Source organism: Platichthys flesus, chromosome 13 (genome assembly GCF_949316205.1).
Source record: "Platichthys flesus chromosome 13, fPlaFle2.1, whole genome shotgun sequence".
Classification (NCBI taxonomy): domain Eukaryota; kingdom Metazoa; phylum Chordata; class Actinopteri; order Pleuronectiformes; family Pleuronectidae; genus Platichthys; species Platichthys flesus.
In genome coordinates this window covers 22,165,728-22,180,235 of record NC_084957.1, presented here as the reverse complement: position 1 = coordinate 22,180,235, position 14,508 = coordinate 22,165,728, and the positions used below count along the sequence as shown (strand labels likewise).

General features: G+C 42.6%; 1 protein-coding gene across 1 annotated transcript; it reads left to right on the top strand.

The window, feature by feature from the left end:
• The first annotated feature begins 2,108 nt into the window (after positions 1-2,108).
• Positions 2,109-8,684, top strand: si:ch211-67e16.11 (uncharacterized). Its single transcript, XM_062402364.1, has 8 exons — positions 2,109-2,364; positions 3,019-3,291; positions 5,590-5,844; positions 6,484-6,654; positions 6,870-7,001; positions 7,445-7,620; positions 8,145-8,417; positions 8,504-8,684. Exons 1-8 carry the CDS (start codon positions 2,109-2,111, stop codon positions 8,678-8,680), a joined length of 1,713 nt encoding a protein of 570 aa, XP_062258348.1. The 3' UTR covers positions 8,681-8,684.
• Positions 8,685-14,508: the final 5,824 nt, after the last annotated feature.

Sequence of the window (14,508 nt, the reverse complement as noted above, 5' to 3'; positions counted from 1 at the left end):
ACTCACCTCCTTATGTCACCCCTCTTACCATTCTCCTGTCCTTTCTCACACTTTCCTATCCTTTCCTTTCTTGTTCTCCCTTCTTCCCTCCATTTCCCAGATTCCTTCCCCGTGTACTTCTATCATTCGTAGTATTTTCATATATTTTCCTTCAGTTACTCTTTCTTTTTCATACTCTTCTTTTCCCTTTTTACTTTTCATATTGCTTCTGTTTCCCATTACTTCCTTTCCCCATCCTCACTTTCGTCATCCACATTTTTCTCCCCTCTTCTCTTCCTCCCTATTTCCTTTCCTCGCTACTTCCCACTTTCCCTCATTTTCTTTCTTGCCTTTTATATTCTCCTCTTCTTTCTCTTTCCCTATCTGTTTCCCTACTACTCTTTTTTTTCACTTCAACTCTCTTGTGTAGGTTTTCTTCTCACTTTTCCTCACTTCCTTTCCTTTTTCTGCCTTTCCACCCTTTTTTTCTCTCAAACCCTCCTCCCACTTTTTCATCCTTTCTCTCTCTCCTTTTTATCCTAATCCTTCTCTCATGTTCCGTCCTCTTCCATCACTGTTGTCTATTCTTCCCTCATCTCTTCTCTTCTCCACTCCTCTCCTCCTTCCTTCTCCTCTCATTATTCCCTCTTTTTTTTCTAATCCGTTGCAAAACTCTTTCCTCCTCTGAAGTTTTTCTCTCTTCATTTCCTCCCTTCTCCTTTACCTCTGGCATGTCAGAGCTAGAGGAAGAGAGAGAGGAAAGTGTGTGTTTGTGTGATAGATAGAGAGAGAGAGAGAGAGAGAGAGAGAGAATGAGAGAGAAAGAGAGAGAGTGTGTTTATGTGTGTGGGTGTGTTTGTGTGTGTGTGAGAGAGAGAGAGAGAGAGAGAGAGAGAGAGAAAGAGAGAGAGAGTGAGAGAGAGAGAGAGAGAGTGTTTATGTATGTGGGTTTGTTTGTGTGTGTGTGTGTGTGTGTGTGAGAGAGAGACAGAGAGAGAGAGTGAGACAGAGACAGAGAAAGAGAGAGAGAGAGAGAGAGAGAAGGAGAGAGAGAGAGAGAGAGAGAGAGAGAGAGAGAGAGAGAGAGAGTCAGACAGATAAAGAGAGCAGGGCAAGCAGACTGAAGCTGAGCAGCAGGAGTGGTGTCCGTCCTGGTGGATGTGGACGCTCTGATCTCAAGTGTCACTGAGAGCAAAGAGTCTTTAAGACTCGTCCCACAAAAAGGAATAGAAGAAAAGAACGACAGAAGAGGATCTGATCACCAGGACAAACTTTTTTCTTCTTTCTTCAGGATGATCTATTGCCTCCCAAACCAACACAGAACCTGAAGCTGCTCCAGAATAAATCCTTCTACACGACAGACGAATAAAGAAGAAAGAGAAGAAGGAAAGAACATCAACAAAAAAAGTGTTGCCCTTGGGGAGTGTTGGATATATTACGCTGATCAGAAGTCCCGAAGAAAAGAGGAATAAAGAAAAACAAGTGAAGTGAGAAAAAAAGGGAAACAGGTTACCTATTGTCAGATCGACCCGAAGAGGATTCTGAGATATGTTGCATCTACTCAGGTGCAAAGAAAAGTAAATTTAATGATGAAAATAGAGACAGACTAACAGGTTCTCTTTTCATTTCAAAGGCAGAAAAAAGGAGAAATAAAGCTGAAAAGCAACAGGACAGAAGAGGAGAACGTTTTCTGATTTCATAGACCAACGTTTGTGAGAACTTCACCCTCTCATGTCCAGATAAAGAGGGAAGAGCGTGAATACAGTAGACAGCTTATTGGCGTGAAAGGTAAAGGAAAAGCATATATTTTAATATATTATTCTGGAAGAAAACAACTGGACGCAAAAACAGGAAAAGCTTAAGGAACAAAAATCTCAAGTGAAGAGACAAAAGTGAAGGAATAATTGGATACAGAGGAAAAGAGGAACATCTGGGGATATAAGAGGAAAAAAGAGGACCAGGAGTTTAAGAGCAGATACAGAGACGAAAAGGAATAATCGAGAGGGAACAGAAAAAGGGAAAAACAAGAAGAGCAAAACAAGGACGAATTGAAAGTAGAAGAACTGAGGTGGAATAATCACAAGTGAAAATATCAGACGCTAAAGAACAAGTAGATCCCTGGTGTGAGAATGAGGCTCCTGCTGCTTCTCGCTGCTCCGCTCAGCATCCTCAGCCTCCATGTCTCCTTCAGGGCCTCCCCAGGCAGCGTGATTTCCCCAGGCCGGCTGGAGCGCTGGGTCCGCTCCGGCCTCCAGTCTCTGCAGTGGGACCAACTGGACCGGTGCCTCCGCATGTCCTCACTCTCCGAAGCAGAGTGCCGGCAGCTTGCCCACCTGCCGCCGTCTGCCGTGGCCGTTTACGTGTCGGAGCCACGGATCATCGCAGGTACAGAGGTCAAAGGTCATTCATCACCACAGTGTTTAAACATTGTTTCTTATTTCGTGTGAGAATCATATGATGTTTGTGGCACTTTATATGGAATAAACCACTGAAAAAGCACAGTGTAAGTTCATGTGGAAATTTATGAGTCAGACAGTTCGAATAAAAAAATACAATGAAATCTTGCTGATTATGAAGCAAATAAAGAGAATCATTTATTGACTAGGATTAAGGTTTTAATTGTCTTTAAATAAAAGTAGTTCACTGGTCCTTATTATGTGCACAAACTGAAAAATAAAGAGTTTTTACATTTTCTGCTTCAACTTGAATAACAAAGCTGTACTGCTAAAATTCAAAATTAGATCACTTATATGTGAAAAGGCAATTTACATGTGTTGGTCTGAATATTAGAATCAATATTAATGTGCTAAACAACAAAATGGGTTAAGTTGTCAAGATGTATTCAAATAAAACATCTTTAAAATCTGCACATATGTTATATTATTAGAAAATGGAAATAAAGTAATTTTAAATAAATAAAAATAGAATATCAATAAATGTAGTGATAATATTTCATTATTTTTTTACTTTACAGAACTTATTCAACTTTATACATTTTTTTGGTTACTATGAGGAGTCTGCTGTTCCAAAATCTTTCAGGTTCCTCAGACAAAGTTGTGGCCATCCTGCCGGACTCCTCAGGTGGGACATTGAGCTTCAAACCTCGGGCAGGTTTCGGGGTCAGTCAGATGCCGAATGGAGGGGATGGTCCCTACAGGCACCAGCAGCCTTTTCCTGGATCCATGACCCATGATGCCGTCCTGGTGCTGGATCCTAGCCCCGGGGAAAACTTTGGACATCCTGTGGTCCTCTTTTACTTGGACATGAACATGACAAAGAAGAGATGCTCCCACCTGGACGGCATTTACCTGGGTGAGTCTGTCTGATTTAATTTGTGCAATGTACTCTAAACAATCAGATGTTTTGGAAATGTTTTGACCTAAATGAATGCGTATACTCTATAATCAAAGCATTTATCAACTAAACATAACTGAGTATAACGTTTCTTTTCTCGAGTGCACAAAAAATAGTATAGACAGCATCATGTAGTCGTGGTAAAACACTGGTAGCATTACTTGTGATACAGTTATAGTCGTAGTGGCAATAGCAGATAGAAGACAGTTTCAAAAGTAGCAGAAGCGATAATAATGGGGTTCTGCAGGGTTCTTTTCTTGGCCCAATGCGGTTTACATTGTACATAGTAATATTCTGTACTAAGTATATCGGTTTCTATGCAGATACTGTGATTTCAAACTACTACTTATACTACTAAATACAATATTATCTAGATAATTCACATAAACACACTAATCTTACAGAAGAATATCAAGTACTATACTGGAAGGATAGTTAAGTGCCTTAAAACTAGATGATTAAATCCCTGTGGAGATCTAGAGGCTGTTTGATGTTTTCATTGATCGTAATTATTTCTATGAACTATTGCTGTATTGAATGTGATGATTTTGCCTTTAACTGGAGCAGAAGAGACAAGTTGGTTGGCGTGGTGCATAGCTCATTGTGTGATGCAGGACATTTTCTTGCTCAGAGGGCGTTCCACCATCATTCCTGTGTAATCATACGGGGGAGTGATTAAGTTGGAGCCTAGACGCCAAATCCTAAACATGTTCTACTGCTACAATAAACGTTTGAACGTGAGTTTTCTGACTGACATTTTATAACCTATGTTAGAGCTAGACACCAGGCAGGTATCAAGACATTGCTTTACTTAGGAGCTAGTGTCATGTCGTCCATCTTTATTTCAGTCTGTGTTTCAATCAATCAATCAATCAATCAATCAATCAATTGATTGATTGAGTCTGTGTTTAAATTCAAAAAGTTGCTTCTGTCTTTCATCTTGAGTGGTTTCCATTCATTCTTATCTGTTTTCTAAAGTTTGTCATCTATAGCGCCACGGTATTAAGTATGTTTTTATATTATTAAATTTCAAATATAAAATGTATATATTATATACTGAAGATTTACTGTTTGTCCTGGTAGTTTATTGAATCCCAATTAAGTGCTCTGCAAATCAACTTATCACAAAAGAAGATTTGTCAGTATAAGCAACCTTATTGAGAAATGTCATCAGCATAAACAAGAAAATGGTATTTTAAAAGGAAGAGAGTATTTCAAACATTTGTGAAATTATCAAATCTCAGTGTTTCTCAAATATAAATGCCCGTTTCAATGTGGATAAAAGGCCAAAAGCGAGAGTGTTCTGCACCGGTCCTCACAAGTTCTGTAAAATCCTCGCGTGTTGAAGTGAAAGTCGCTGACCTCCTGCTGTGAGAGAGGTTGGGGCCAGGTGTTGAGGTGAATTTGGCTTCTTGTTACACGAACACACACCAGTCAATTAGTCATACACACGCACATGGAGCACGGGGCCCCCTGCTGGGTCCCGTCGACAGAGATTGTACAATGTCTTTAAGAGCAAAACTTTCTTTAGATCTAATTTAACCTGGAGAAGAGTGGAGGGAGTAGGAGAGATGGTGTAGGGGAAAGGGGGGTGGGGGGGTACTACACGGAGGAGAAAAGTGAGATAAACTAGAAGCTTGGGGAGTGAAGGAGATAAATGACAGAGGGCATAGGAGGTGAACAGAGAAGAGTAATCAAAAGCAGGATGGAGCTTTGGGTTCTTTATGCTATGTATGATTTTACAACTTAACTCTAGCCATGCTGATCACGGCACAATTAATCTGTTAGAAGGCCCTACAGCAAAGCAACTGTGGCCAGGCCCCTAACGATCACCAAGTTAAGATACGATAAGATAAGATAAGAAAAGTAAACAAGAGAGCAAGTTCTTTTTAAACCAGTTAGTTTGTGCGAATCTGATTAATTATAATTATTCAGGGGTGAATACAGTCTAGTGTGAAATAAAAAAAAGAAATAGTAGATAATAAACTGCTACCATCAATTTAAAAGATATTTATGATAATATTATGATACAAGACCAATAGAGTCAAATGCAGTTCGCCATAAAGTTTCAGACTTTCAACGGCAACAGATATAAAAGAGTCTAGCTGTCAGTGGGTTTTGTTTCGAATATCTTAAAGCCCAAAAGAAAGAGGTCAAATTCCTTATGCATTGGGAGAATCTGTATAATGTCAACAAATCTGATAAAAACTGTATCCATCACCTTTTTCAAAATCTTGTCGCTCTCTGTGTGTTCAGGTGACGAGTGTTTGACTCTGGCTCTGAAGGGTCGTTGTCAGAACCAGCTGAAGCGTCGGCAAGCCGGGCCAGATAGGCTCATGGGTAACGGACACAGCCGGGTGGCAGGTGGGGCCCTGCGCGGTGGCAGTATCAGCACCAGTGGTGGCGGCCGACTGGTAGAGCGGAACGTCGGAGGGCTCTGCGAAGTCCACTTTCTGCCGCTGGTTGTCGGGGTCGGAGACAGCAACCGAACACAGAGACTTAGATGTGTGGGTGAGGAATTCAGTCCTGACACAGGTTGAAAGGAAGTAGGAACACATGAAGGATTTGACTCAATAGAGAAATCATCAGGAAATCATCAAAACCAATAACATTTCATTCAAGACCACAGATGTCATTGGTGGTCCTTAAAAAAGTCAGGGGATTAACCAACTTTGTTATTCATCCAACATTTAACAGTTTACGCTTCATGCTTGTCACGGAAAGTTGGTTTTCCAAGTGTAGAAAAAGAAAAACTAAACGAACCGCAGTGACGGGGATTGTTAAAATCCACCTGCATTTTATAGCTTGAGTGGCATTCCGTTGGCTTCACTTTTCCTGGTGGGAGGCTTTCTGAGTGAAATGCACATTTTGCCAGGACCACCCACACCTGCAGCCTCTGCTAGCAACCTGGGAGTCGTGAGATAAGCTTATAGGAAAAAAACATAGACAATCCTCAGGATAAGACCAAAACCCACCTCCGAAATGCTACAAACATGTGGGGATGAGGTTGTCCTTAATGGTTGGTTGTGTCCCAAGCAAAGAGTATTAATGTCAGGAAATGTGTTAAATGCTCTTTTAGAAGTTGTTTCCGTTACAAACACCTGTGCATTTTCTATGAAGCTGATCCTTTTTTATTCCTGCCTCCCACAGACCACACAGGGTTTGCGAGGTGTCCTCAGCCGCTGCCGATGGGCCCTCCCAGTCTGCCTGTCTCCAGCTGCGAGCTGAATAAAAACACTCGCCGCTGCCACCAGCAGCCGCTCGCCACTCACCTCTCCTGCCGGCTCTACCAGACCTGTGACCACGCCGTGCTCATATCGGGTATGACTCAGTCGATTGTTAAACACAAACCACCATCTCTCCATAAATCTATAGTTATTTTGGTTCGTAAAACTGATAAATAAAAACAGTGCTACATCTCCCAAAAAAAGTTCAACATTGATTTATAACAGTCCTGTTGCTATTAGAGTGTAATGCTTCATGTCGGGGAAAATAACCTGTGTGGTTTGTTGGTGTGTGTGTGTGTTTGTGGGCAGGTGGCTGGCAGCAACAGATGACGTTCCAGCATCACGTTGAAAATCTTCAGAGGATGTATAAAATGCTCCAGAACAATGGCTTCCATAAAGATCACATCAAGACCTTCTTTGCCAACAGTGGGCAAGTTCCTGGTACGACGATTCTAAAATCTCTTCTGTCTTGGTTACACACCCAAAAAACACTAATGATGGAAGAAGAATTCATAAAATGTATTGAAGTATAGTTGGTATCAAGTATAAAAATACTTGTAAACATCCTGCATTTAGAAGTTCACTTTGTTGGTAAGTAAAGGTAAAAAACTAGAAAAAAAGAAAATATTTCACTATACAGAACATATAGACTGTTACATTTAAAAGATTGATGACATGACAGCTTTCCAACAGTGAAGCCACAATGTCTTGATTTCCCCCTGGTGGGGCAGCCTGCAGTATAAGTCATAAACCTTGCCTCCTCCATGTTAGTGAACAGTTAAAGTATTTAAAATTTTCTCAAAGATGGTTTCTGTCATTTTATAGCATTTTGCTAAACTGAGATTCGTGTAAGTAAAAATATGTATTTATTTCCCCCCCTTCAGAGGACATAGAGGGCATAGAGGGCGTGTACTCGGCAACAGAGAAAGCGGTGATTCGTAACCACGTGTCGTACGTCTGCAGGAAGCAACACTGCGCTGACACACTGGTTCTCTACCTGAACTCGCCAACACGCAACGATGGCACCATGCTGCTGTGGGATGCCAACCTCAATGGCATTGTAAGAAAGACAGTACACAGTCCAAGAAAGAAAGATTTGTTTGACACACATGGGAGGCATTATGAGCCTGATAAAGATGACTCCACACACACACACGCACGCACACAAGAACGCACACATGCATGCACACACACACACACACACACACACAGACACGCACACATACACACATGCACACACACACAAACAGGACATTAATCATTTATTCTGTTAATGTGTCAGATCAAAGAGCTCCATGTTGGGCAAGGTATTTAAAAACTGTAATCAGACGCATGCGCAAGATGGAAGCATTAATATTGGAACATTTTAGCTTCATTTCTGGATAGCAGGAGGAAGTGGAGTCGCAGAAACCTTTTTGTGAAACCCAGTAGATGCACAACACTCATCTAACTCATCTATAGCAATTGGTGCTATGTGTGTTTGGCTGCATGCAGTGCTGGTAGATAGGGAAGACAAAGAAAACCTTAAAAGATTTATATTGGACAACTCACCTAAGCCTCCTTTTCATTCCGTTCCCTTTCCAGGCTGATCTGAAGGAACGATACTCTGTCAATGAGCTGCTGGCAGACCTGGCCGGCTGCAGGGCCACTCGCGTCCTACTCTTTGTGGATCAGAGCTACAGTGGCGTTCTGTTCAAGAGGCTGCAAGGGTCCCAGAAACACCTCAACGTGGTCCTGATCCCAAAGCAGCCCAGGCAGACCCAAAACCACCACAACCAGAGGGTGAACACGGGCTCAGAGGACGGCAGCTGGTCCTACATCCATCCTGCATCCTGCCTGCTGGACCACCTGGGGAAGGTAATTTAATGTTTGCCGTTATGGTTAATTTGTCTCGTCACTCTTCTAAATGATCTCCTGACCTCGTCCACTCATGATGCCTTCAGGCTGCAGGGATGGCTCCTTTGCTGGAGCCGTGGGCCGGCCTTTTGAACGTGACCCTGGCAGGCGCCCCCTGCAACGCCACACCGCCACTGACTGACGCGGAGATGCGACGAGAATACCAGGGCTGTCAGAACCTGCCGACCGCGCTTTGGCACCAGAGACACAGGCGGACCAACTGAGAGAGAGAGACACTGAGACTGACCAGGAGAGAGAGAGAGAGAGATAGAGATTTATTATGGACACACACACACACACACACACACACACACACACACACGCACACACACACAAACACACACACACGTACAAACAAACACACACACACACACTCACAGGAATCACACAAGGTGTTTGCGGTGTGGGTGTTGACTTACAACTTGAGTTGCAGAGTGCTTTGTGGACACTGAAGTGTGTGTGTCCTAACTCTGAACTCAAAGACTGTAACCATGGCAATGACAGCTCATCCCGATGGGAGTGTCCTGAACGCCATGTTGTGTGTGTGTGTTTGTGTGGGTGTATGTGTGTGTGTGTGTGTGAGTTCAGCAAGAGGACAACCACGCTTGGAGACTATTGCTAGCTTACGCTCGGGTCAGTGTGTTTTTGCGCGTGCTTTTGTGTTTGTGTTAGTGTGTGTGTACGCCACATCTCCTGGGCACTTTAACATGTCAGAGCCAATCATCCGCCTCTATTTTAATCTTTATGACATTTATTACTTCTTCCTTCTTTTCCTTGATTTTGTCCTTTGCTTTACCTTTTGTCTGCCACCTTCTTCCCAGCGTCCCTCTCTTCTCTAACCTCCTTCTCGCCTCCTTCTTTCCTTCCTGGCAACTCTTATTTCGCTCAGCTGCCTCCATCTTTTCACCTTCCTCTTTAGCTTTTTCCGACATTTCTTCTTCATCCACTTTATCGTCTCCTTCTCCCCATTTAAAGTTAAAATAAGATGCTGGAATTAATTTGTAATTTGTAAAAGGGACCAAACCCTGAAACGTAAAATGACTTTTCCATCCATGTCTTATGTGTATTTGAGGTTTTTATTTCACAAACTGACTAAACTCTTGTGTCAGTTGTGACACATTTTTGGTCGAACTAATACTTCCAACACCAACAGTGAGTTTTTTATCTCAGTATTTTTTCCCACAATCCCCTGATGTTTATTCAGTATATTTAAAATATGATTCTATATTGTTGTCATGAAAAAAAACAAAGCCAGCAGTGCATTATTGTGTCCATCATAATATTTCACGTTCCCTTCTATTTTGTGGCAATCATCCCTGAAACAGTTGGACTCTGAGGTTTTCAGCAAACATCACTCAAACAATCATGCATGAAGAGGAACTAGTTTCACCTGTGGATGAAAACACATTTTAAACATGTTTTAGTATTTGTGGCGAAAGGACTGAGTACACATAGACTGTATAGAGATCGAGGGATAGAGACATGGTAGCAACGGCCCACTTTTATATCATTGAATAACAAATTAAATCCAAACGTAACACTTAGACAAAAACCATCTTAGAGAAAAATGACTTTAAGTATGGTTCATGTCTCATCTGCTTACATGGAGGAGGCAGAGCTTAGGACCTAGAAAGCAGCCAGCCACCAGGGTGTGATTGAAACATTTTGGCTTCACTTTTGGTAGCTGTCACGTCGTCCAAGTTTATGGTTTACAGCCAATGCGCCTGTGTTCAACGTAATGAGGCAGCATGTGACAGTGTGGCTCATTGATTTATTGACGATACTTCCAAGTTATTGTTGATTTTGGTCTTTTCACTGGATTTATAACTAAAAATACTTAAATATCCTGAAAGAGGAAGCAACAGTGTCCATATGAATTGATATTCACACATTTTTCTGGAGAGGAGAGTCTCTACAAAATAAAACTTTTCCAATTATTTGCAATGTCAATCAACGGCGCTGTGACAACCACACAAGGTTTTTCACAAATCCTCAATTTATATGAGAAGTGACTATTTGTAGCTACTTTCTTACCAGTCGATAATCCGACAAGTCCCCGATTTCAGAAACAAAATTGACAAATAAGCTTATGCCATAATCAATTCATGGCCACACTGGCTTTTACGTCTTAATACCAGAGTGTCTGACGTCAGGAGGTTCACTTTTTTTTTATTTGTAGAGGTGAAGGAGTTTTCATGAGGAAGGACAGCAAGATGGGCAGGAACAGACGGGAAATGACAGACAAGGAGATTGGTTAGCAGCGATCATGATTAAGATATGAAGCACTGAGACTGCCCTCGCTGCTACGCAGACCGTCTATGGCATTTTAATAAAGACATGTAAGTGTGTGTGTGTGTGTGGTCCATCACATGAAACATGCACACGCTCTAACATTAACCCATCTCTACACTTACAACGTACGTGCTGGCTTAGCTGGATCTTTGTGATTTTTCTCTATGCATTACCTCCTGTCATGTTTTTGTTTTCCTCGCAGTAACCACACAGATCATGATCCACAGTCCAGAGAGCATCTCCTTCCCTCCCCGCTGTGTTTCCTACTGATGTTTCCTCATTGTACTGATTTTACTATAGAGATTTGTTTATTCAAGTGACAGAGGTTGAACTTTCCAGTTTGCCTTGCAACATTTTTTAAACGAAACCTCGTCCAAGAAGTTGACATGTGCATATTCACAGTTTGTGTAATGATCTGTACAGAATACGAGATGACATTTTAGCTGAAATATTTCTAGTTGCATGCAGCATCACAAAATCTAGTCAATAAAAAACTTTTAGAAAGCAGTGATGTATCACAGATTGATTTGTTCAGTTTCCGTCTCTGAAGCACCGTCCTGACGATGATGAGTTATTGTCAAGATGTAATCAACACAGATACAACTTTGATGTGAACCCTACTTTATAAGGAAATACAGCAGAATAGTTGGACCTGTTCCATGATTTTACGTGTAAACGCTATATTAATAGGGTTAGGGTTAGAAAGGGAAAAGACATTAGACACATTTATCTGGAAACCAATATTCCAATAACAACCTGTTTAAATCAATTGTCTGAATAATAGACAACCACAGAAGCAGTATTTTCTGATTAACTTAGACTGAATAAAGTCATAAACCCTAAAAAAATGTTTACAAACATATTCTGAATTTAGCCACATTAGGTCAATACTTTATGTCATAAACCTTATTTATTCTCAATGTTAGATACGTATACTTTGCATATTATCTTCTGAAAGCACAGTGTTTAGGTTTACTTTCCAAGTTGACGTCTTCGTCTGCTTGTTCTTTGTTTACGATGTTCTCTTCATCTTTGTCATCCTGAGTTATTTGGATTCCTCTTGTGTCCCCTCCACCGCACTCCCTGTGAATTTGTCAGACATTGTTCTGCTGTATTCTCACATGGACTAACTCTGACCATTAACAGTGTGGTTGGCAGGTAAAGCTCCGGAATTGTCAAGAGCAAAAGACTTGCTCCGGATAATTTCAGTAAAATGTGTAAAGTTCATTGCAGGTCTGAAAGCAGCACTAGTGTATAAACCAAAAAGAGCAAACTGTAATGGTGCAGCAAAGGATGTTGGAAGCTCTGGCTGATGAACACAGCGTCACAGGGGCTAATAATCAAAAATAATTCATTAACACTTTTAATCACCTAAAGGAGAAAACAACTTGATGAAGTTGGTTTATTTCGATGAAAATTCCAATTAGGCTCTAAAAGATGATGAACTACAAGCTCAATTTGTTTTCTTTTGAGCTGCTTATTTACACATCAAGCCGGCGAGCAACATTATAATTTGCAATTAGAGTTCTGAAGGAGTGGCAAACTGGGGTGGTGGTTCCCCTGTTCAAAAAGGGGGACCAGAGAGTGTGTGCCAATTACCGGGGCATCACACTTCTCAGCCTCCCTGGTAAGGTCTACTCCAAGGTGCTGGAAAGGAGGGTTCGGCCGATCGTCGAACCTCAGATTGAAGAGGAACAATGCGGTTTTCGCCCCGGACGTGGAACTACAGACCAGCTCTTCACTCTCGCAAGGATCCTGGAGGGGGCCTGGGAGTATGCCCATCCGGTCTACATGTGTTTTGTGGATCTGGAGAAGGCGTATGACCGGGTCCCCCGGGAGAAACTGTGGGAGGTGCTGCGGGAGTATGGGGTAAGGGGGTCTATCCTCAGGGCCATCCAATCCCTGTACTCCCAAAGCGAGAGCTGTGTTCGCGTCCTCGGCAGCCAGTCAGTTTCGTTCTCAGTGGATGCTGGTCTCCGCCAGGGCTGCGCCTTGTCACCAATCCTGTTTGTGATATACATGGACAGGATATCGAGGCGTAGTCGGGGTGGGGAGGGGTTGCAGTTCGGTGGTCTGAGGATCTCGTCACTGCTTTTTGCAGATGACGTGGTCCTCATTGGATCATCGGCCTGTGACCTTCAGCACTCACTGGATCGGCTGGTGGCCGAGTGTGAAGCGGCTGGGATGAGGATCAGCACCTCTAAATCTGAGGCCATGACTCTTAGCAGGAAACCGATGGATTGCTTACTCCGGGTAGGAAATGAGTCCTTAGCCCAAGTGAAGGAGTTCAAGTACCTTGGGGTCTTGTTCGCGAGTGAGGGTACTATGGAGCGTGAGATTGGCCGGAGAATCGGAGCAGCGGGGGCGGTATTGCGTTCGCTTTACCGCACCGTTGTAACGAAAAGAGAGCTGAGCCGCAAGGCAAAGCTCTCGATCTACCGGTCGATCTTCGTTCCTATCCTCACCTATGGTCATGAGGGCTGGGTGATGACCGAAAGGACGAGATCACGGGTACAAGCGGCCGAGATGAGTTTTCTCAGAAGGGTGGCTGGCGTCTCCCTTAGGGATAGGGTGAGAAGCTCAGCCATCCGTGAGGAACTCGGATTAGAGCCGCTGCTCCTTCACTTAGAAAGGAGTCAGCTGAGGTGGTTCGGGCATCTGGTAAGGATGCCCACTGGGCGCCTTCCTTGGGAGGTGTTTCAGGCACGTCCAGTGGGGAGGAGACCTCGGGGAAGACCCAGGACTAGGTGGAGAGATTATATCTCAACACTGGCCTGGGAACGCCTCGGGATCCCCCCGTCAGAGTTGGTCAATGTGGCCCGGGAAAGGGAAGTCTGGGGCCCCCTGCTTGAGCTGCTCCCCCCGCGACCCGACCCCGGATAAGCGGATGAAAATGAGATGAGTTCTGAAGTTCACCAGTGAGGGCAGTTAAGTTTTGAGACGGACAACTAAACAATGAGCCAAGCTTTAAAATGAAGCTGAGGGCAGCTCCAATAAATATATGAATAACTGTTAATTTAATTGAACTGTAATACATAATATTACTACGTGTGACTTTTTGTTGTAAAACCAACATAAACACATTTTTAATGTGCATCACTGATTCATTTGTTGTAACATTGGTTTTTTATTGCTAACGACACATTCTCTCCATCTGTCTCCATCTCTTTAGGACCCTCAGGCTGCGGATATAGTGTTTCCCCCAAACAGTAACTTTCAACCCATTCAGGATGTTTGGACCAAAACAATCCCAGTAACACAATCACCTCGGGTTTAATGACTCAGGTGGAATCATGTGTCCACTGCTGCTTCTTCTGCTGCAGAGGAAACTTTCACCTTGAAAATTCACCAAGTTCTCACCATTGTTCATTACAGCGTTGGCACCATGATGCCACGGAGCAAACATTCCCATTTCTTGCAGCTTGTTCTCTACGGTGGTGGCTACTATCACCTTTGTTACGTTTCTGTAGTAGACCTTTGGAAATCGTTTCATATTTTGGCTTCATTTTCTCAGTGGGAGAAGGTGGAGAAGCATCGTCAACCATAAATTAAAGTTTATGATTCCAAATTTAATAAAAGTAGGGATTGATGATAAACTGTAATTCTTCGGTAGTTGAAATTAAGTGTAACTAATTATAATGAATATGGTTATTTTTGTTAACTGTTCCTAATGCTTCTTAGACACAGTGAATTTTGGTAATTCAATAACCAGCTGCAGAGTTTCACTTTCTTCGGATTTATTTTATGCAGTGGTGCACAT